This window comes from Danio aesculapii, chromosome 13 (assembly GCF_903798145.1).
Source record: "Danio aesculapii chromosome 13, fDanAes4.1, whole genome shotgun sequence".
In the NCBI taxonomy this organism is placed as follows: Eukaryota; Metazoa; Chordata; class Actinopteri; order Cypriniformes; family Danionidae; genus Danio; species Danio aesculapii.
The window spans coordinates 16,759,632-16,781,067 of record NC_079447.1 but is presented as its reverse complement, the minus strand read 5'-3'; the positions used below and the strand labels follow the sequence as shown (position 1 = coordinate 16,781,067).

The following is a 21,436-nucleotide window of genomic DNA, read 5'->3' as shown; positions in this document are numbered from 1 at the left end:
ATATTTTTTTATATTTTAAATGAGGAAAATAAACATGCGTTGTGGATGTGGCAAAAAAAAAGTCTGCAAGTTTAAAGTACACAACATACTTTGTAGAAATTCTGTGAATTAAACTGCAAAACCCAAAAGAAACTATGCTAATCAAAAGGATAAAGGTTGGCTCACTATAAAACAAACATGATAGATTTTATTTGATTTTACATTTTTGCATTTATGAGGAAAAAGCTTTGTTATGGATGTGACGGATGTGAAATTGCCACTTGTGTGACTTTGGTAAATCAAATATTATAGTTTGAAAACACTGACAAAGACATTTTTGAGTATTTTTAAAGTACTGTAAAATACAAGCCTACACAAAAAAACGCAAAACAGTTTTGCTATTTTGTCGAAAACTTAATTTTTTTCATGGCAAGGTTGACATTTGCATGCATTTACTCACATGCAAAATCTATGGTAGAAAAGAAGTAATGATTTACTAAGCTTTGCAGTAGACATCAAAATAGGGTTTGCATCAATATTTAATGCCTAAAAAGCATGATTAACCAATTTACTCACGCCTGATTATTTGCACTGCATTGGTCATTATAGAAATAAGCTGCTGTTTCTGTGTTGTTTAACTTGCGCATTACTTTGTAAATCTGGACCAATGAACACAATTTGACACTTACTGGACTGCGGCAGCAAAACTGGGGCGAATATGGTGTTGTTACCTGCAGAAAAACATACAAGATGGCATTTATATCATGCAGATCTTTATGACCCGCGTTCCCACTGAACTAAGAGTTCCCTCACCGTAGGACATGAAGTCCTGCTCAAATACAGAGTTGAAGTCAGAGCTGGCGGACTGCGGAGGGGTGGGTGTGTTTGGAGAGGTGGGCAGAGAGGGAGGCGTCTCAGGTTCAGTTTCTGCGATACTCCTGAAGGTGATTTTGTGAGGTGGTTCTCGTTCTAATGGCACTGGGTGACCTTTTAGCGTCCCTCCTCCACCTACCGCCTGGCGCACAGGCCGAACGCCTGGAGACTTCAGAGAATATGTAGTCTTTCTGGGCTACAAAGAAACACACACTCAGTAACAAAATGTAAAATATTACATTACAGGGATAGTTCACAGAAAAATGAAAATTCTCCCATTAAATCACTAAACTTTACTATTTGTTTCTTTCTTCTGTTGAAAACAAAATTATGTAATAGGTGGTCGGTGTTTCCTCTAGGATTTTTTTCCAGCTGTTGCGGCAGGCCTTTTGCACAGATCTACCAACTACCTGTGGCGTTACTTTAATGACAAATGTTGTGAGCGCAGTATTACAAGTCGAGATCGCATTTATGTAATGCAAGCATGCTAATATCTATGCTTGAGCGCCGATTCCCTCTGTTCATGCACAAAACTTCTTGGACGCCCTCTAATATACGCTGCTTAAGTGCAGATTTTCTTGTGCGATCTCAAATAAACGTTGCTGAATGCGATTTAGTGCATTTATTGAACGAGGATGTCTCCAACATTTACTGGATTTGCTAGGAATATTTATGAATGTCTCCAATAGACCTACAAAGCGGCATTAATGCGTCCTGAAGTAAAGTGAAACGGCCATAAACTCCAGCAAGATAAAAGGCCCAATCCCAATTCTACCCCTTTACCCTTACCACTCATTTTGCATGTTCCCGTGAAGGGGTAGGGGTGTCCCAATTTTCTTTAGCTTCAAGACGTAGGGCTTAGTGCAAGGGGTAGATAGCCCTTCGAACTGAGATTTTTCAGGACCACTCTCTAAACCAAGGGGTAAGAAAATTTCCCAGAACACACCAGCAGAATCGCTGTACCCGGAAGTAAGGAGATCCTCAAATTAGTATTTTTTTGTCATTATTATGAATTTTTACAACAAACAAGCACATGTTTTAATATATTCATAACTGATTTTTAACGTCATGCTTAAAAAAATTATAATAAAATAAAAATATAAAAATAAACGCTTAAATAAAAACCGCTAAGTTTCACTATCTATAATCCATAACACCTGTACAGCAGTCCCACAACATTCTGACACTCGAATACCCTGTCAGAAAAGTCTAGTGGCTGGGAATGAGCTTTTTACAGTGTCTGCTATAATGTTAATGTTGTTTTTGGTGTGTTTACATAGATGAATATGGCCACACTGTGAATGCACAGTATAGTTATGATCTTATTGCCACTTAGATCATTATGATAACATGATATATGCCTTCAGTGATTTCCTGAAGATAAATACCAAACAATAAAAGCAACTGGAATAACTACAGCAGTTGCGATCATCTGATCTCATATGAAGCAAGAGATTGCGACAACATATGATGACGTGTGCAGGTGTTGTAGTGGTGTCCCATTTCTTAGGGGTAAATTTTGAAGCCCTTCCCTTTCACACTCGGTTTTAAGGGCTAAGTGGAAGGGGTACAAAAATAGATTTGGGATTGGGCCAAAGACATTGTATGCAGAGCCATAGACCTTTATCTATAAAGTATAATTATAGAAACTGTGTTTATCTTAACTGAAAGCTACGTCATGTTTGCTGGTCTTAACTCATCGTGCAGCCCTCTCAGTCTGTCTGTCAGTCAGTCAGCATGTCACCTTAAAGAATTAAACAAATAATGCACAGCACTACTATGATTACACAATAGTTAGCACTGTTATAATTGACTTATCTTTAAGTATGTTTTGGTGCAATTATAACCCGCTATTAAAAAAAAACAACGACTGAGTGTTTTGAATGAGACGTTTCGCGATGGAAGAACGAATGTAGCAGAAACCATGGTGTTGATGGCTACCAGTTTCCAACATGAGGGTGAATAAGGGAGTGACACTTTTCATTTTTTGGGTGAACTATTTAAACCACTTCACGTTACTCACAAATCTAGGTGGCTGCTTGCTGTTTCGTGGTTCGATTTCTAAAGACTTATTGAACAAATAGTCAGAGAAATCCTTTTCATTCATATTCCCCATTGGATTCAGATTCTCAAAAAACCTCTGTAGAAAGACAGAAAAACAAAGAGTTTACACTTGTGATAATGAAAGAAAAAGATGCAAGTGGGAGTAGGAGACAGACAAGCATATAAACCTTTATGTCGTGCTCTACTTTGAGGCAGTAGGGTTGGTTCTGGTACTGCTGGATTTCTCCAGTGATTTCTGCTACTTTGCGTCTCTTGCTGAAGTTGATCAGTTCTTTTCCGTCACGCTTTAGGAAATCTGGATTCCCCTCTTCTGTCTTCAGAATGTTAGTCAGGTAGATACCTGAATGCATAGAGCAAACATCACATATACAAGCATTTGCATGATACGGTTTAAAAGTTGAAGGTTGTTTTATTTATAATACTTTTTTGTATGGACTAAATTGGTCAGTGTGACATTGAAGGTGTTTACAAGGTTACAAAAGATGTCCGTTTCAAATAAATGCAGTTCTTTTTATTGATTTCCACAAAAAATATTAAGCAGCAGCAGTTTTATTAAAGACTGGATTAAATTCAGCTCTGCCATCACATTTTAAGATATTAAACACTTGGTAAAGTTTAATGTAATTTCAGAAAACTAATGTTTTTACTTTCAATTTAAATCAGTGCACCTTTGGCGAGTTTATGAGGCTTGAATGAACCCAAACCTTTAAAAAGGCAATATATTCAAATTAACATGCTACAGTAGTTTATCACGAGCAGCTCTTTCTTTTACCAAAGAAAGGTACGCAGGGTGGGTTGATGGACTTGAGCTTGGCGAGGTATTTCTTAAAGTGATCCTGACTGAGTTCAACAGCTTCTTCTAGAATCCTCCTCTTCCTCTCAGGCACTGCCTGCATATATACAATAAAAACAAACATGGTATGATTATTTGTCATTTCAATTCAGAGTCACAATTTGAGAGTACAGTTAACAGTCAGGTCACCTCAAACGTGTGGTCCAGACGATACACCGGTACAGAATTGATGGCGCTCACAATCTCCAAAACTCCATTAAAGTTGTTAAGCTCTTGAAACACCTGCAGAATCTCAATAATGCGAGAGAATACAGCAACCCTCTCGTCTACATTTTCAGCCTCTACTATACACCTGAGAAAGGAGAAAACAGAAAAACATCACTGGAGATGATCTGGTAGACAAAATGTGTTAAACTGTTTGTGGAATTAATGGATTTTTTGAATGAACAAATAGAAAGTAGGAGTGAACCCGACTAATAATCAACCCTGAAATACTTCTCATGACAAATAAGCTTTTTTTATAATACCATTATCACATTATGGTTTTTTAAACACGGATCGGACCATTTTTGAGATCAGCCAAAAAGGGAAGGTGAGAAATGTAATTTGCTTTCCATTTATTACAAAAACAGTACTGCAAAACACTTTTGGTTTCAACAAACAGAACTTAGAACCTGTAATTTTATTAAAAATAAAATGAAGAAATAATCAGCTAAATAAAAATAGTATACATGTAGAAATCTAACATTATAATTTGTACAACCTATATTTATTTTCAATAAATGATTCAGTTATTCACTCAGAAAACTTCATGTTTCAGTGCTAGATGTGTCATTTCTGAAGAATTATTCAGTGGCATATTTTTAATGGCTGGTTGTCGCCACCTATTGATTAAGTAATGTAATTGCTGCCTACAACTTTCATTTTTGAGCGGCAAGTTAAATGCATGACGGTGATTTTAATCTTTACTATAAACATCAGTGGTTATATCTAAACTAATCTGTTATCCCAGTACTTCTGTGTTATTTGACTGTTTGCAACTTCATAACTCACTCAAAAGACTAAAGACTCAATCTCTTGCTTGATTTTTGTGTTTTTCAAACACAGATTTGAATGCAGCGATTTGAAGAATTAATAAACATGCAAATCACCATCATTTATAAATTATGTTATGGTTCTTAATGATTAATTGTGCAACTTCCATTAAATACATTAATGCAGGCTAAACAACTAGTGACAGAAAACACCTTTAATAACCTAAGAAACCCACCACATTCCGAATAACCCACCACAACTTCTTCGGTCATCATTATATTTTACAGGAAAGCCTAAATGCTTTCATACATGTGATTTGAATGACGCGAGATGCGATCGTTACAAATTTAGAATTAATCTACAAGTAAAAAAAATGTATTAATCCGCAGGTCATGTGGTTTCTGAACCGTGGGATCAACCATGATCCGTTTCACCCCTAATATATATTGGGTTTAGTCTGCTAGAAATTTGGCAATTTAATGTTTAGATGTCAAAACAAAGGCATCTTGGCTAGAACAAGGCTATACGTTTGAGCTGTCCATGAAAATCTAATAGACAGTAGTGCAAAAATACACTAGTCATCAAATAGATGCATAAAAATATACAGATAAGACAGACTACACATATGTAATCATTGCTTGTGTCTATTTCATGATAATTGTATTTTGGACTATTGTTAGACATCTATTTGATTTTCACAGAGAGACAAAATGTAGCCTTGTTTTAGCCAGGACACTTCAGATGTCTATTAGACGTCTCTTAAACAAAGAATGCTTCCTGGGAAAGAACAGATTAATTATTTTATTTTAATAATCAGCAAAATTGTTCCCAAATTTTTGCATGAAGTACTTCAGTTTTATTGAGGCAAACTGTAATTTTAACCAGCTGAAGCACCATTAGTTAACTCACTTCTCAAACCACAGTGTGAGATTGGTTGTATGTCTAATCATCCTCAGCAGATTGGGAGAGTTCTTCTCTTTATCTTCCTTTGTCCAAACACTTCCTACGAGCTCAGACGGACGAACAGCTCTATTCACACAAATGAATAATAGTTAGTCAATGCACACAATGTCTTCCTTACTCATGCTTATCGTTCAGACTGGCCCACCTGTACAGATCAGACTCCAGAAGTGTTAACTGGCGAGCGATTTCAATTGGATGAAGGGTCATGAGGTCAAAGGTGTCGACCTGCCCGGGGCGACTGATGTGCCATTCGATAGGAGGAGGTGGGCTCTCAAAGGTGATGTTGTGACTAATGCCGTTAGACTGCGTTTGTATCTTCCGTCTCATGATCTTACTGATAGACTCCACCCACTTACGCATAGATTTACCTGAAAACAGAACATCATTCATCAGTCTCTGAGATTATAAGTGTTTTATTAGATGTGTGCGCACATTTAAAAGACTCTGCATATGCAGCATTGGATGTCAGGATATGGCAAGCATATTTATATTTTAACATTTAATCCATAAAGCATACTAGTATTTATTTTCATGCTACTAGTACTTTTTACATAAAGTACAGTGCTTATTCCTTAGTTGTAATCACCTTTTTAAAAGATACTAATATTTAATCATTAAACACTGGTATTTATTTATTAGATACTAGAACTGATACTTAAAAACTAGAACTTATTAAACAGACACTAGTACTTGTTTATTAGATACAGTGCTTATTCATTAGATTTTAGTACAGATTTATTGGTCCCTAGTAATTATTTAACTCTACTGTGGCATTAAGACTAGTAGAGAGACCGTTGTCCAATTAGTGATAGTGACCAAATGAATAACTACTAGTATCATAGGTTCATACTAAATAGGTTTTAATATATAAAGAATAAGCACCAGCATATCTAATAGATGAATACTAGTATTTAATGAATGTATACATGTAATTTTACAGAGAGTTTATGTACCTCTAAGCTGTGTGGTGCTGATAAGATATCCTTCAAGTCTCTCGTAGAGTTCAGGATCATTTTCAAAGTCATAAAAGTGATGTTCCACCCACTGACGGAATACATTCAGGACCCTAATGATGAACACAGACATCAGACTGACAGGCTCACAGACAGTATTAGAGATAGGATAGCAGGACTGTCTGTGGTCATTTAGTAAACAAAAGATCACTGACTGAGATTGGCAGAGAACATAGGGCAACAACTGGATGGTTGTTGGGATGTGGTTTAAAATTAAATCAAATATATGAAGGAAAAAAAATCTAAAAGCAAGCAAATAATTTAAAGGTTTGCAATATAACTGACAATAAAATCATAAATATTTGAATTAAAGGTGATAGTAAAGATGTTACATGGCATTTCCTTTTATTATTCTATTAATTAAATATCAAAAATATAAATATTGAACTTTTAAGCTGCACAAATGTAATAATACTTAAAAGAAATCAGCATATTAGAATGATTTTTGAATTATTATGCGACTATAAAAGCTGAAGTAATGATGTTAAAAATTCTGCTTTGCATAATTGAAAATAAATTACATTTCAAAAAAGATTAAAATATTAAATCACGCATGAGCTTGGTTACAAATTGAGAATCTGTGTGTGTGTTTTACCTGAGTTGGACGGGCTGCACGTATTCCCTGCGAAATCTCTGAAGCTCGGCTGCCATTGGTTGTTCTCCATTCCAGAGAGCTTCTCGATCTGCTTCTGATGGTTCAGGCTCTGGAATCTCAATCCTGAAGCATTATGGGAAAATTGGTCAAAATATTGGATGCACATCATACAGACAACATACATCTTAAAATGAAAAGCAAATGCAAACAAAAACAACGTAAAAAAATCAACAAGCTCCATGATAAACATGCTTTAAATTGCTCAATTGTGACCTCTAGTGTTCAGCTTTTGTCAAGACCCTTATTTCACCGTGCTCTACTTCACTTTTGCTGAAGTATTAAGTGCAACACAGGAACACCATATACTGAACGAAGCCATGATATGCAGCTTACCAGCAAGCAAAAAAGTCAAAAATTAAAAGGGAAGTTGAGGATGGCAACTACAATTCCGATCATAATCTGCATATTTTTGCATGTTTTGATATGCATCCTCTCAACATGTTCAAGCATGTCTTCTGTGGCTGTCTGAATATAAGTGACCACATGAAGGATTACAGTTCAAAAGCAAATCGAAAGCAACTACTAGACTGACAAAACATTAGAAGAAGGAATGGATTTGAAATCTGATCATACGAGAGGACATTTACATTCAACAGCATTAAGGGAACTTATCCACTCCAATTCGCCTTTTTGTACTGCACATATTATGCTCAAATACTTTTAATTGAGTTTAGCAACAAAAAAAATAAAATAGGCACGTTTTTGGACACAGCTGCATCTTTAACAGACCACTCTGTTGCTTAATAAAGTGGATGGCCAGCCAATCATCTCATTAGTTTACATCCTCCATATTTTATTTAATGTCCTTCCATACTGGAGAGAAATCTTGACTAGAGTTTACAAGCGCAGAAATCTGCTCATGTGATTTCATAATAATGCATTTAAAAGATAATTCCTAAATGAATCTTTATTAGTAGAAAAAAAGCATAATTTGCATTTGATAAAATGTGCATAAATTAATGTATTTTTTATTTCATGCTTCTAACTGTATCTTTATTCAATGCAGTATCGAATGTGGTCGTTATTAGTAATTAGATGTGCATTGATCTGTACTTTAAATTCAAACTCAAAATAATAACCCATCCACAGGGTTTCTGCAGTTGTCACTAAGTTAAATGTAAGACTTTTAAAGACATATTTAAGACCATGGAATGAAATTTTAGACTTAAACAGGGCTAAATGCTAAGGATTTTGTTTTCGATTATCCCAGTTGGAAAAGATTTTTTACATGTCCTATCAAAAAAATGATTAAAATGTAATACATTTAAAAATATTTTTTGTTTGAATATTTGTATTTATTAATTTTCAAATATCTATTCACAAATCCTATAACCCTCACCAGGAATAGAACAAAACATAGCTGTCAATTACTTCAGTCTACAATAATAATATTTTAATAATAATAAACATAGGTCAGGTCAGTATCCTCAGCAGTAAATAAATGGAGAACTTTTAAGCAAATGTTACAGTAAGAAAGTAATTAAATGCTATTTTTAAATAAAAAGTTAAGTTTTAATTGAGATTAGGATTGTATGGGTGTTAATGGTCAGATTGGGTAGTTATACATAAACAAAGGAAAATTAAGACCTGTTAAAAAAGATTTAAGATTTAACTTTTGAAGGCCTAAAATTTAGTTGAGATTTAAAGGGGTGGTCCACTACAATCATATTTTAAACTTTAGTTGATGTGTAATGTAACTCTGCTATTTCCATAGAGCTTCTTCTGTTTCTGTATTTGGGCTTCCAAAGGACACGAAACAAAGAGAGAAGCGCTTATAATTTAATTTTAATTGTTCCAGAGACTTATACAAAATATATAGCTCTAGCATTTGACAAAGGAGAAATTCCAGAATCTCTCCCAGTTCAGTGCTGGATTCGGCTAAAAACACTTCTAACCGACGAAGCTGTGGATTGTGAGCTAAAACCTGTAAGTGTTTTTATTTCTTAAAATTGATCAATTACATGCACAGTTCTAGCGTTAATGGTAGGTTGTAGCGAGGACGTAAACAAGAATGTAAAAACAGGAAATGCAGTTTGGCACCGCTAACAATTTAACTATAAATTCATATTTATCAGCCAAACCTGTGTAAACACACAAAATTCTGCATCTCAAATAACAAACTCGCAAAACATATGAAAACGTATCATATCACTTACACATGCTTATTCCGAATATATGTGAAAGATACTTGTCAGATTTTATTTTAGGAGAGGTGTGCTTTTCATTTTTCTGTCTGATTCAGGCAGCTAATGCTGCTAACAGCTTCTCTGTCTACACAGCGCAAAAGCTTGTGCTTGTAGGGGCGTGATGTGGAGCCAATCCGCGAATCACAGCACATTAAGTAAGCTGACCAATCAGAGCCTTTCGAGGGTGGGCCTTTCAGACGAACTAGGAATTATGACGGCCGTTTTCATGTTAGCAGAGTAGCTGTATATAATCAATGTAAGATATAAGGAAAAATAACGTGGTTTTCTACAAATTAAGCATGAGCACACATTGCTTTGCATCTTATAAACACAACCAAGCCTTGAAAATACACTGTGCACCACCCCTTTAAGACATTAAGACTTTGAGACCCTGCGGATACCCTGCATTCAGTTATTTTTGGAAAATGCATTTTGGGAAACTTCGATTTGAGAGATTCATTTTAATTTGGAATATTTAGAATGAATAGTTATAAAATGCCACAAAAACGGTGTTGATTTTTACAGCATAAACTGTTAATCCACTGCTCCTCGTCACATCAAGGACAGATTATTGTCTAAACATGTACATCTATGAGTCACTGTGCTTTACCTTTCAATCAGTAGTGTGAGCAGGTCTTGTGGTTTGCAGAAAGAGCGGTATGTAGTCAAAAACGTACGCACAAAATTTGGGTCTGTGTGGGGAAAAAAAAGAGAAAAAGGCCATTCAGGGACACACAAACAACAAAGAAACACGCTTTCAATCAAAGGTTTGCACAGATTTGGCTAAACTCGTTTTTCATGACCTTAAAAATCCTTTGATATAAAGGAGGGTTTTGTTCTGTACCTGCGTACATGTGGTACGTCAGTCTCTCAATGAGCTTGACCACTGTCCCAGCTTTAATAATGGGGATTCCAGTCTTGCTTTGTGCTCCTTCCTCGAACACGATATTCTCCTCAGAGTCCTGGATGGCAAACCGGTAGACGTCTGGTGATGGCAGCCTCAGTGGTTGTGCTTGTTCCTCACGGTGTAGGACGGTGTCCAACATGCGGTCCAGAGTGGGCCGGTACTGCAGAGTGACCAGCGCAGCCATCCATGCACTCTTTTCTTCTGCTGAACGGGCACTAAACACGGCTCCGCTTTCCTCACGGCCCACCAGCTCAAACGCGTGACGGAACTCTGGTGAATCCTCCCGATCTACAATGCGATATTTGCGTAATACGAATTTCTCTTTCAGACGAAACTCTGCCCCACTGCCTGCTCCTGGCAATCTGGAGCTCTGATTGGCTTTGCAGCTTATCATGAGGCCATCGAACAGGAAATTGTGCCGTTCGTGTTTGGCACCAGCCCGAAGGAGTGCCCCCTCCAGGATGAACTGGCTACAACACTGACCAATGTCTTTGCCCTCCCAGCCATCAATACTCTTCTGGATGTCATTCATACGCTTTATGGCCGCCTGCTTGCTACGAGATGCACGACTATACAATCGATACAGTGGTTCCCTAAAAAAAAGTCACAAGGAGACACAAAAATGTCGTTGGGTTAAGATAGACACTACAATTCAGACGTTTGGGAACTAGAAAATGGATAACTTTAATTTAGATTTATGATTTAGAAAACAAGACATAAATATTTTAATTTACTTTTTCCATACTTTGGATTTAAATTGAGGCTGGACGATATGACAAAAATGCAATCTTGATTATGCAATCTTGATTATTTTCCATAATGAACGATAACAATATACATTTCGATATAAGTTGTTAATGCTTCCAGATTCAAAATAAGCACCAACAATGACTGAAGCCACAAACATTAGAGGGTCCATTAAATGGCATAAAATTTTCGGCCAATAATTTTTCGGTGGCTGAAAATTCGGTACATCTCTAATTTCAACACTTTAGATTTCCATTGTTGGCCATTTTTGCTGTGTAACTGGCACTAGGGGTGCTTTTACACCTTTGGATTGATTCTTTTGTTCCAAAACAGGGATTAAAATTGTTACAATGTTGCTTTGTTCTTGGTGCGGTTCACTTTCACATTGCAAAGTTTCTAAACAGACCAAAATAGCTAAAACAAGTGCATGTGCAATTAAACTCTCCTCACATTGGTCAGAGTTTTACGGCTTATTTTGCAGAGTCCCGCTCAGCTGTCATGTGTCCTTATTTTAATTTATGACGATAAACAATAAGACATTATAAGACTAAAGCTGCACTTTAATTTTGAATGGTGACACCCACAGACATTGTCACCAAATATAAATGGTAAGAGGAAAGACTTTCTTATGCATAGGCATTGGCTAGAATTATGCATTATAGGCATTACATTATAGAGAGGAATAATAGATAAACCAAGACTGCTGTTTGGTTAATTTTCCTAACAGATAAACAGCTCTCGTTAATAGTTAGCATGCTTTCACTTTAGTATTTGACATGAAACACACATTTACCGGTAGGAATGACACCGGTCATCACATATGCCAAATGAACTGCGCTAAACTAGGGAAACGCGCCAGGTTCCGAAACAAAAGTCTAAGTGTGAAAGCACCCTTAGATCAATATAGAGTAAAAAAATCCAGAGCCTATCATGGTTATCGACATAAATTAATGACAATTCAAAAAAATATTGTTTATCAGCCCAGCCCTAAATCAAATTCCATCCTTTCCATACATTTTTCCAAACGGCATAAAAAAGCCTGCATTTATTTGATCAAAAACACAATGCAATAAGTGATTAATTTATACAATTTCATTTTCAGCTTAGTTCCTTTGCAATCAGTAATATTGAGAAATATTATTACAATCTAAAATAACTTCTTTCTATGCAAGTATATACAGTGCTCAGCATAACTGAGTACACCCCATTTTGAAAAGAAATAATTTTACATTTTTTCTCATTATTAATTTCTCAGTGAATATAGGCAATGTATTTGGTGCAAGACAGATTAAACAGACTTATTTATTAAAATATGTTAGTCACCATTATCGCAAGTTATTTTGTTAGATAAGCTCCAGATTTGGCTTCAGCACTGACTAATTTAATGTATATGCACAAAAATAATATTGTGTAGCTTTCTTTTAAAAATATGAATTTAAAACAGATTTGTGAGGGGTGTACCTAAATATGCTGAGCACTGTGTTAAAATGTAATTTATTCCTGTGATATTCTGGTGTTTGTGTTACCCTTGTTTGCGGCGTGGTTGGTGTTTAGCATATATGCGTTCAATGCTGCATTGTAGGTTGATCAGTGCAGTCTGTGCCTGTTTTAAACACTCTCTGTCGTCCTGCTCTTCACTGCACTCCTGCAATTGCTAAAGACAGAAAAACACACACATAACTACCATATTCCCAGAGCGTATGTATTCTACTGACTGTTTATTACTCACCTGTAACAGTTCAAAATAGTGCATGCAGTGGTAAACTGGAACCATCATCAACTGAGGAAGCACGTACTGCACTGCCTCCTTAAAGCCTTCTGCAATTGACTGAAACACACACCACAGGTCTCCTTTTTAGTACTTACCTTCCAATTGTGGTACACACAATTTCCTAGTTTAACCCATGAAAGATGCTGAACTCATAAAAGTGACAGTGCTGACCTGGAAGTGCAGAGCTACAGTGGGGCGGGACATCAGTGTGTTGAAATGTTGACAGAATTCTTTAGAGAGGATGTCCTGAGAGAGCGTCTCATAGGGATCAAACGCCTGCTCCTATACACAGCAGACACATAAACAAACACTTTAAACACACACACGCACACCCAGGTTTAGAGTAGATCTTTCTCAGTTTTTGAATTGTAATGATTGTCTATGCGTTTATCAGTACTTCAGCGAGGTCTTCAAAGCAGCTGCCCACAAGAGGGTGTGGACTCCCGTCAGCTGTCATTTCTACCGCATCCTCAATAAGACCCAACAGCTTCACTGTTAACTCCTGAACCTCTAGAATATTACTGAACGCCAGCTCCACATCCTACAATCACATCATAAAGAGAGAGAGAAAACGAGAGTGAACAACTGAATATAATTAAAAATAAAGGGAAAACAACAAACTTATCGCTGTCGGTATGAATGCTGGCTTGGTCAGAGGAGCGCACCTGAGCGGAGAAGAGTTTGCTATTGGACATAAAGGCTTGGCGGAATACTTTGATGATGAGATCGAGCTCCCGCAGATACTGACGCTCCTCCGCGATCTCCAGACGCACCAGGTCATCATATGTGAGCACACCAGATGAAGACACTTCCTCTACACTCTGAGACAACAGTCCCATCTCCTCTTCTTGGTCGAACATGTCCATTAACACCTGAGGACAGACACACATGCAATATCATGGCTTTTAATACATCTAAATAAAAAATATTTTTTATTTTTATTTATTTAGTATTATGGGATGAAGCAGTTTTGCCTTAAAATAACTAAAATTCTACCATTTGTATTATTAATAACAGTTCCCGTTATTTACTATTTATTTATTGCATGGGGATTTTTCCACGAATAGTAAGGGTGGTTCCTACTAGGATAGAAAAAAATTGATTTAATGTTCAATGCAGAAAATTTAATAAAAGAAATTTGGAAAACATATAGACTAGGCCTGCACAATATATCATTTCAGCATCGATATCGGAATGTGTGCATCCGCAATAGTCACATCGTAAAGATTTACAATGTTGAATCTGAATTACAGTTGAGCAGGAGCCATTTGTAGAGTCATAGTTAAGTTTAACCATAACAGAGTGAAAGTTTATCATTTGCATGTGTTTTTCAGGTTTAAAGAGAGTTTAAAAATGATGATGTTTGGAGGTGTAAATAATATATTTACTTATTTATATGATTTGTTCAAAAAAAGGTTTTATTGCTTACAATTTTTGTCATGTCTAGTTCAAATATATACATGTTAAAATAAAATAAATAAATACAATTATTTTGCTAACCCCATTGGCAGATAATTTTGATTGTTTTAAGAAAAAAACTCTTAATTTTCACTTATTTCTTCTGATGGTGAAAACAACATTTTTACTTGATTATAAATGTTTAGATATTTGAACAAAATCTTTTTTTGCATTGTTATAATTAAATTTCTGTAAGATTTATTTTGTGAAACTGTATTCATTTCGCAATATTTAATTGCAGAAAATTAAATACTGCAATATTAGATTTTTCCAATATTGTGCAGCCCTAATATAGACCCCTATAAACCAAAGTGATTGCGTCAATGTCACTAAGGCCTATTAAATACCAGATAATATATTTATGGATAACAAAACAGATTAGATTGTTTATAGATAAAGCACTTATTTCATAACAGTTAATCAAGTAAGAAAAATATGATACCAGTGTTTTACATGTTATACAAATATACATATGGGTCAGAAGGGTTTAACTTCAAGAATAATTTATGCACTGTTTTAGACAAATCTACTTTAAGTTTATTAATCAGGAACCCAAGTATGTCTGACTAATTGACTAACTGCAGTGTTCAGATCTTACATCCACATGAACATGGATTTTTAAATTTATTGTAAGAAAAACATTAATAATCACCCGACTTGATTGAATTAAAACAATCAGGCATTACGGAGCTTTTTCTTATTCTTGTTTCAGACAATATGATGAAAGCTTATCAATTCCCATTTTAAAAAAATTGTATGATTTTAAACAACATTCAAGAAATAAAAAACTTTACAGAAACACAAGAAATCAGTAAATTTTTAAACACAAATATTGCTCAATTAATTTTTAGACACAACAGAACGAAACTGTTAAGTTAAATTTATTATTCATGGATGTTTCCCAGTACTGGGTTGCAGCTGGAAGGGCATCCGCTGTGTAAAACTAATGCTGGATAAGTTGGCGGTTCATTCCGCTGTGGCAACCCCTGATGAATAAAGAGACTAAGCCTAAAGAAAATGAATGAATAAATGAATGAATGCATTTTTCTCACACACACACAAACATCTGACCTTATCAGCACACATGGAGACAGTGATGTCCTGCTGGCTGATCTCATAATGTCGAATGTTGCTCACGTAGTTTCCAGCCAGCTTGAGGATGTCAGCTGAGATGTACTCCAGCACAGCAACAATATATAGACACACATTATAGTCGATCTTATAGCCCAGCACCTCCTGCAGACACAGAACCAGACGTGTGTTACTCTGTACCGTAGCAATATGTGAATGTTATAGATTAAGTAAGAGTGTTTGGCACCTTCAGTAGTGGATGTATCTTATCAACTGGCAGCAGCAGCGGGTTTCTTCGCTTGCGCTTCTCTATTGCATTCTGAGCGTCACCCATGGCCCATTTATCGATGGGATTTGGGAACGTCTTCTGGACACGATCCTGTGATTACACATCAAATCTAAGGTGACAAAACTGCCAGACTGTGTGTGTATTTTTAATGTAACACTGACTAAATATACTATTCAGGGTTGAGGGTATCCCTTTAATTTCATTGATAGTGCTGGACTGTTTGTGTTTGGCCACAATTTTAATGGTGGAAAGAGTACTGAAAAATCATTCTCAAGTAAAAGTACCATTACTTACCAAAAAATGTAGTGCAGTAGGTTAAAAGTATCTGTTGTAAATATTACTCAAAATATGAGTAAAAAGTAGCCCTTTTAAAAGTACTTCAGAGTAGTCAGTATTACGCTGTAAAGGTTGATGCATCAATTTGTGCATTTGTGTGTAAAACCGTAACATTCTGTAGTGCATTTAGTAATTGTTTAAGGTCATCTGGTGATTTCAGTCATCAGTGACATGAAGTCTACAGTCTCGCTGTCATCGTATGTAATGATTCTGTCATGAGGTTGTTCTGTATAATGTGATTTTCTATGTGCAATTTGATTGGATGGCAATCACAGAACTGGTTATTCTACTTCTAGTCTACTAGCCAATTACCATAGACAAGAAAAATAAAGTAGTGTCTACAAGTTAAAGAAAAATAAGGGTGTAAAAGTACCATAACAGCACTAAAAAAGTGCTGAAGTAAAAGCAAAAGTACATATTTTTAAAACTACTTATATCGTTGGAGCATTTATATCACAATGTGTGTGTTCGCAATAGTTTGCATTGACATGCAGTGTTGAATTATGAATATAGATGATCAGAATCCACAGGTCAAAACACATGAGATTTATGAAGACACTGCAGAATTGAACCATAATAGAGTGAAAGTTTATCATCTGCATGTGTTTTAGGGCCTGTGACTGTCTAGGCATTTGAAGCGAGTTTAAAGCATGTCAATAGTGCATAAAGAAGTTTCATTTTATTAAATTATTCATATGGTGAAGACTATACAGTGCTATTTTTACATTTGATTATTCAATTTCTGTACCTGAATCTCCAAAAAACTGTAAGGCACAGCTTATTTCACTTTAACATTTGCTCAGTTGTGTTTATTCATGACTGTAATTTATGTACATAATAAATTACATAAAAATCTATTCATATTTCACTCCCCTACAAAAATGATCCCAAGTAATGACTTTGCAAGTAGAGCTATTCAAGTCATCTGGTGAAATTATCATCGCAATATATATTGCAGAGAAAAAAAAGGTATTGCAATGTAACATTTTAAATGTAAAAGTACAATTACTGAGTAAAACGAATCAATTATAGTTATTTGAGTATTTGTTACTTAACACCCCTTAAAAGTGCACTAAACTTTGTGGCCTACACTAAACTTTGAGTGTGCACTATTTCCTCAGACAATGTGTAACAGAGGCCAGCTAGTGAAGTGCTGTGAGGTAAACCTCGCTCCTCTGACCTCTAAAAGGTGCTCTAGCGACAAAAACTAGAGATAATAGTTCGATCCCAGCTCAGAGCGAGTTGGGTGGTTTAGCACCGGTGGGGTTACAAATGCAATGATCAAACATACAATTTACAGTGTTCTACAAAGCTCCAGTCATCATTTTAATTCAGCTAAGTTGTCATGCAGTGATACAAAAATCACCGCTTAAGAGTTCACCATACTCTTAAAATCAGTGGCAAACACATTGGTCCATCTATACATCACACACATTAATCTGTATAACACAATCACTACCAGTTGACAAATTTCTCTCAAAGTGCACTATACATCATAATACCACTCATCCCTGATGCATGTGTGTGTGTGTGTGTGTGTGTGTGTGTGTGTGTGTGTGTGTGTGTGTGTGTGTTTACCTCTACATCAGCTATTGTTCTGGGCTGTGTAACACACAGCTTGTTCAGGAGCTGCAGAATGAGTGCCTCAATGTGCTGGAGTGCATCTTCTTTAGCCGACAGGTTTGGATGCACTTGCACCTGCACCTAGAAAAACAGAATGAAGTAGAGTTAGAACTCCAAAAGGGAGGCATTTAAATGGCATCACTTAAGACAAACACACGCGCTGTTGCAATCACAAGATGACATCATCTGACATCTGATGCACACACACCTTCACGGCTCTTAGTTTGATGGACAAATGAAACTTTAGAAAACAAGAAAACCCTCTCTTTTCCATTTTTACCCCCTCCCGCCTCACTGGGCTGTGTCCTGAAATAGGAATGCAGTCAGTTCAGGTGCTGTGGCAAAACCAGTTAGAGGAAATGTGTGAGAGAGAATGCAGACGGCATCGGTTTAAAACACAACCTAAACTAGCATTACAGCAGGTGAGAGGTTAAAGGTGAGCACAAGTTTGAATACAGATTTAATCAACTTCTGCAGTGCAACTGTGAAATACTGACCGAAAACACAAAGAAAACACACACACACACACACACACACACACACACACACACACACACACACACACACACACACACACAAATACACAGATGAGAGATGGCTTGTGCTTTCTGCTCTAGTGTCTGGTTACATGCCGTCCTCCATTAGGCACTGAGAGCTGCTCTACTGGGAGCCCACAACACACATACACACACGCAGATACAAACACACACTCTACCCCTCTGTCTTCTCCAGGGATGGGGGGGATGATAGTAGCAGACAGAAAAGTATTGATGTGGAGAATGGGAGAGTAGGCAGAGAAAATGAGAGCTGGGAGCACTAGAAAGTGTAAGTAAGTGAAAAACACACAGGATGAGATTTACAAGTGATGCTCGGGATATTCACATGTTTAGACGCATAATATAAGAGCTATAAAAATGAAGCCTGCAAGACATTTGAACAATGTTTGAAAGCAGTTTTAGTTACTTACATTCGCTTACACTGTATAAAAATCATCTTTTATGTTGCTTAGATTAAATGAAAGTCACACAGGTATGGAAGATCATGAGGATGAGGCAATGATAAAACTACTTCCATGTCTAGACAATCTGTGTTTATACCTATATAAGTATAGCAGTTTCAGCAAATCACTTCATATGTATTTCTAAAGGCTCAATTAGTTGGAACTGAAATTACTTTCGGCATCACATCAGATGCTGCCTAAATCTTTGTTTCTCTCACAACCACAAACATTCACACACACCATCTGCTCTCAGAGACTCCTGATGGTACTGAGATTTTTCCATGCAACAGTGAGAAGAATAAGATGGGAGGGAGATCTATCACTCAGAATAGATCTGTCATTTATTCTGATAGGGGAAGCCCTGGGATCAGATAATAGCATATACATTTGTATACACTTTCATACACGATTGAGGTAAAGTTGTTTTTTTTTCGTTCAGTGACAACTTATAACACGTACCCTAAATTGTTTACTATGCTTCTTTGAGTATTCGTTCTGAAATCTCATGCAAGTATGACTTCAAAACAAAGTTAGAATTGTTTATTTGACTGTGAACTTTGCTGTACTTTGACAGTCATTGACTGCTAATATCATTTCACCATCTAGAATTTGCAAACAAGACTTTTCTGAAATTATATTAAGGAGAAAGTCTGAATGTGTGAATGTAAAACCAACTTTACCTCAATTCATACATGCACATAGGCCACATATAGACAGCTATCAGAATTTTTTTTAATAATTTATAGTTGTTGCGTGTTTGCATTTCTTTTTTAAGTCTGTAAACTACTGATGACAATCTTCAAATTGATATTTAGTTATTGTCAGGTATATTTATATTCATGGTGTTCGGAAGACCCACCCCTCACTGTCAAAGGTTTAAGTAACAAATTACAAATACTCAAACTTGTCCCATATATAAGCTTATTCGTGTTATTTTAACCATCATAATATGTGAAAATAAGCCATCGAAAAGGTCTTAAGACTGAGTGGAATCCTCTGTTGGCTGTCGCTTCAGTGTGACTTCAGCTAATCAGTTTTGGTCAATGCAAACAATAATTTTACATGAGTCCAACATCCAGCTGTGCAAGAAAACATACAATCGGATGTAAGAGAAGCCATCTTTCGCTACTGTATAGTTTTGAAATGGAGAAAACATTTAACAAGAAACTTTTATTGTAAATCTTGGATCTTATTCTTCAAACAAAAAATGACCAATAAAAAGGAGTGAAGCACCAAAAGTGGCCCATATTAAAATTGATTTGAATGCTATTTTGGCTAAAATATTCAAAAAGTGTGGTTATGATGACCATCCGACAAGCTAATTCAGAATAGAGCTTAAAATGTCACTAAAATACAGTATTTAAATTTTATAATTCAATAGAAAACGAGGAGTATAATTGCAAAAAGGTCCACTTTTTGAAAAAAAAACCCACCCCTTTCACCAGGCTGGCTACGGGCCTGATATATATATATGTGCATTTATATATCTTAATATATACATTCTACTTTAGTTTATAAAGAGTAACAGTGTGATGATAGTTACCCATTGAACTACTTGGTCAAAGGTAAAACGCTATTACAAAAATAAAGTAAAAGCTAACCACTGAACTCTCCACACTAAACATGACATCTATTGTCAAACTGAGTGTGTCTAATACGAAACCGTTACAGCATATCTTCAAGCCTATTATCAACAGTAAACAAACACTTTGTGCATGTCGCACAGCTGCATCCTTCAGTAACGCTGCGTGTACAGCTGTGCAAATCCGCCAACGGATGAGTTTTACACAGTTATTACTCTTTAAAACTTAACAAGCTTGAGCTTCGACGTGAACGCTGTTATTGGTGTGAATGCGGGACAGAAGAGGGTCAGTACCTTTCGCAGCCCCTGCACGAACAGGCCTCGCCATCTCGCGCTGTTGTCCTCGCTGGAGCTGAAGTCGTGCTGCATGCCTGCTCTGCATCGGCCCCGCGCGCTCCCAGCACCGGGAACAACCACACAACTTTAGCCGCTCGCACGGCGCGCACACACACTCAAAACAAACTCAAACTCTACCGCATTTACGAGCCAGCTAGATTTCCAGCCACTCCAAACACCTCATTCTGCAGATAAAAGCGTTAGTAGATCAAATTAAGCAGTTGTGAAAGTGTCCGCGTCCCCGTCCTGACAGCCGTTTGGAGTGTCGCGGGTGTCGAGCGCTAATTAGCCGCTAACGTAGACCGAGATTAGCCGCACATGCTAGTCGGGCAGTTCGCCCAGCTGCTCCTCAACAGGACAGCCTCTGTCATGTCTTTCACACGGAGGGAAATGTTAAAAAGTGTGCGATGAGTATCGTCGGGCTGCTGTTTGTTTGTCTCGCGGTGTTGTGCCTGCGGTTAACAGCAGCACATCTGGCGGCGCGCGGCGGCTCTGTGGCCTCGAGACTCCTCATGAAGCGCGCGAGCAGGAGTTTCTCCAGCGCCAGACTGTCATGTTCGTTGACTCCTCCGTCGGCTGGGCATGTTCCCGGAACACAAGCGACGTCCAAAATGGTTAGAATCCGACGAAAAGTCGAGGAGGGCTAATGTCTTTGTTTTTGTTGTTGGCAACGCAACGTCCCGATTCAAGTCCGCTGTGGAGCGCTCGTGTCCATGACGGTGAAATCACAGCTGCATCTGCGCGGCCCGGAGGGA

The 21,436-nt window shown here is 36.9% G+C and overlaps 1 protein-coding gene across 1 annotated transcript in view; it reads right to left on the bottom strand.

Moving 5' to 3' along the window:
- Nucleotides 1-21,436, bottom strand: part of sos2 (son of sevenless homolog 2 (Drosophila)) — a 24,915-nt gene extending 3,479 nt beyond the window's left edge. The window contains exons 1-21 of the mRNA XM_056470362.1: nucleotides 20,640-21,436; nucleotides 17,719-17,844; nucleotides 15,763-15,894; nucleotides 15,516-15,680; nucleotides 13,652-13,858; nucleotides 13,384-13,527; nucleotides 13,158-13,268; nucleotides 12,945-13,043; nucleotides 12,742-12,869; nucleotides 10,406-11,061; nucleotides 10,172-10,253; nucleotides 7,316-7,438; nucleotides 6,661-6,773; nucleotides 5,853-6,075; nucleotides 5,654-5,773; nucleotides 3,899-4,061; nucleotides 3,689-3,806; nucleotides 3,084-3,256; nucleotides 2,876-2,992; nucleotides 793-1,048; nucleotides 669-710 (exon numbers count right to left, since the gene is read on the bottom strand). Of these exons, the coding sequence (XP_056326337.1) occupies nucleotides 669-710; nucleotides 793-1,048; nucleotides 2,876-2,992; nucleotides 3,084-3,256; nucleotides 3,689-3,806; nucleotides 3,899-4,061; nucleotides 5,654-5,773; nucleotides 5,853-6,075; nucleotides 6,661-6,773; nucleotides 7,316-7,438; nucleotides 10,172-10,253; nucleotides 10,406-11,061; nucleotides 12,742-12,869; nucleotides 12,945-13,043; nucleotides 13,158-13,268; nucleotides 13,384-13,527; nucleotides 13,652-13,858; nucleotides 15,516-15,680; nucleotides 15,763-15,894; nucleotides 17,719-17,844; nucleotides 20,640-20,714 (3,373 nt within the window). The 5' untranslated portion in view covers nucleotides 20,715-21,436. The remainder of the gene's footprint in view (nucleotides 1-668; nucleotides 711-792; nucleotides 1,049-2,875; nucleotides 2,993-3,083; nucleotides 3,257-3,688; nucleotides 3,807-3,898; nucleotides 4,062-5,653; nucleotides 5,774-5,852; nucleotides 6,076-6,660; nucleotides 6,774-7,315; nucleotides 7,439-10,171; nucleotides 10,254-10,405; nucleotides 11,062-12,741; nucleotides 12,870-12,944; nucleotides 13,044-13,157; nucleotides 13,269-13,383; nucleotides 13,528-13,651; nucleotides 13,859-15,515; nucleotides 15,681-15,762; nucleotides 15,895-17,718; nucleotides 17,845-20,639) is intronic.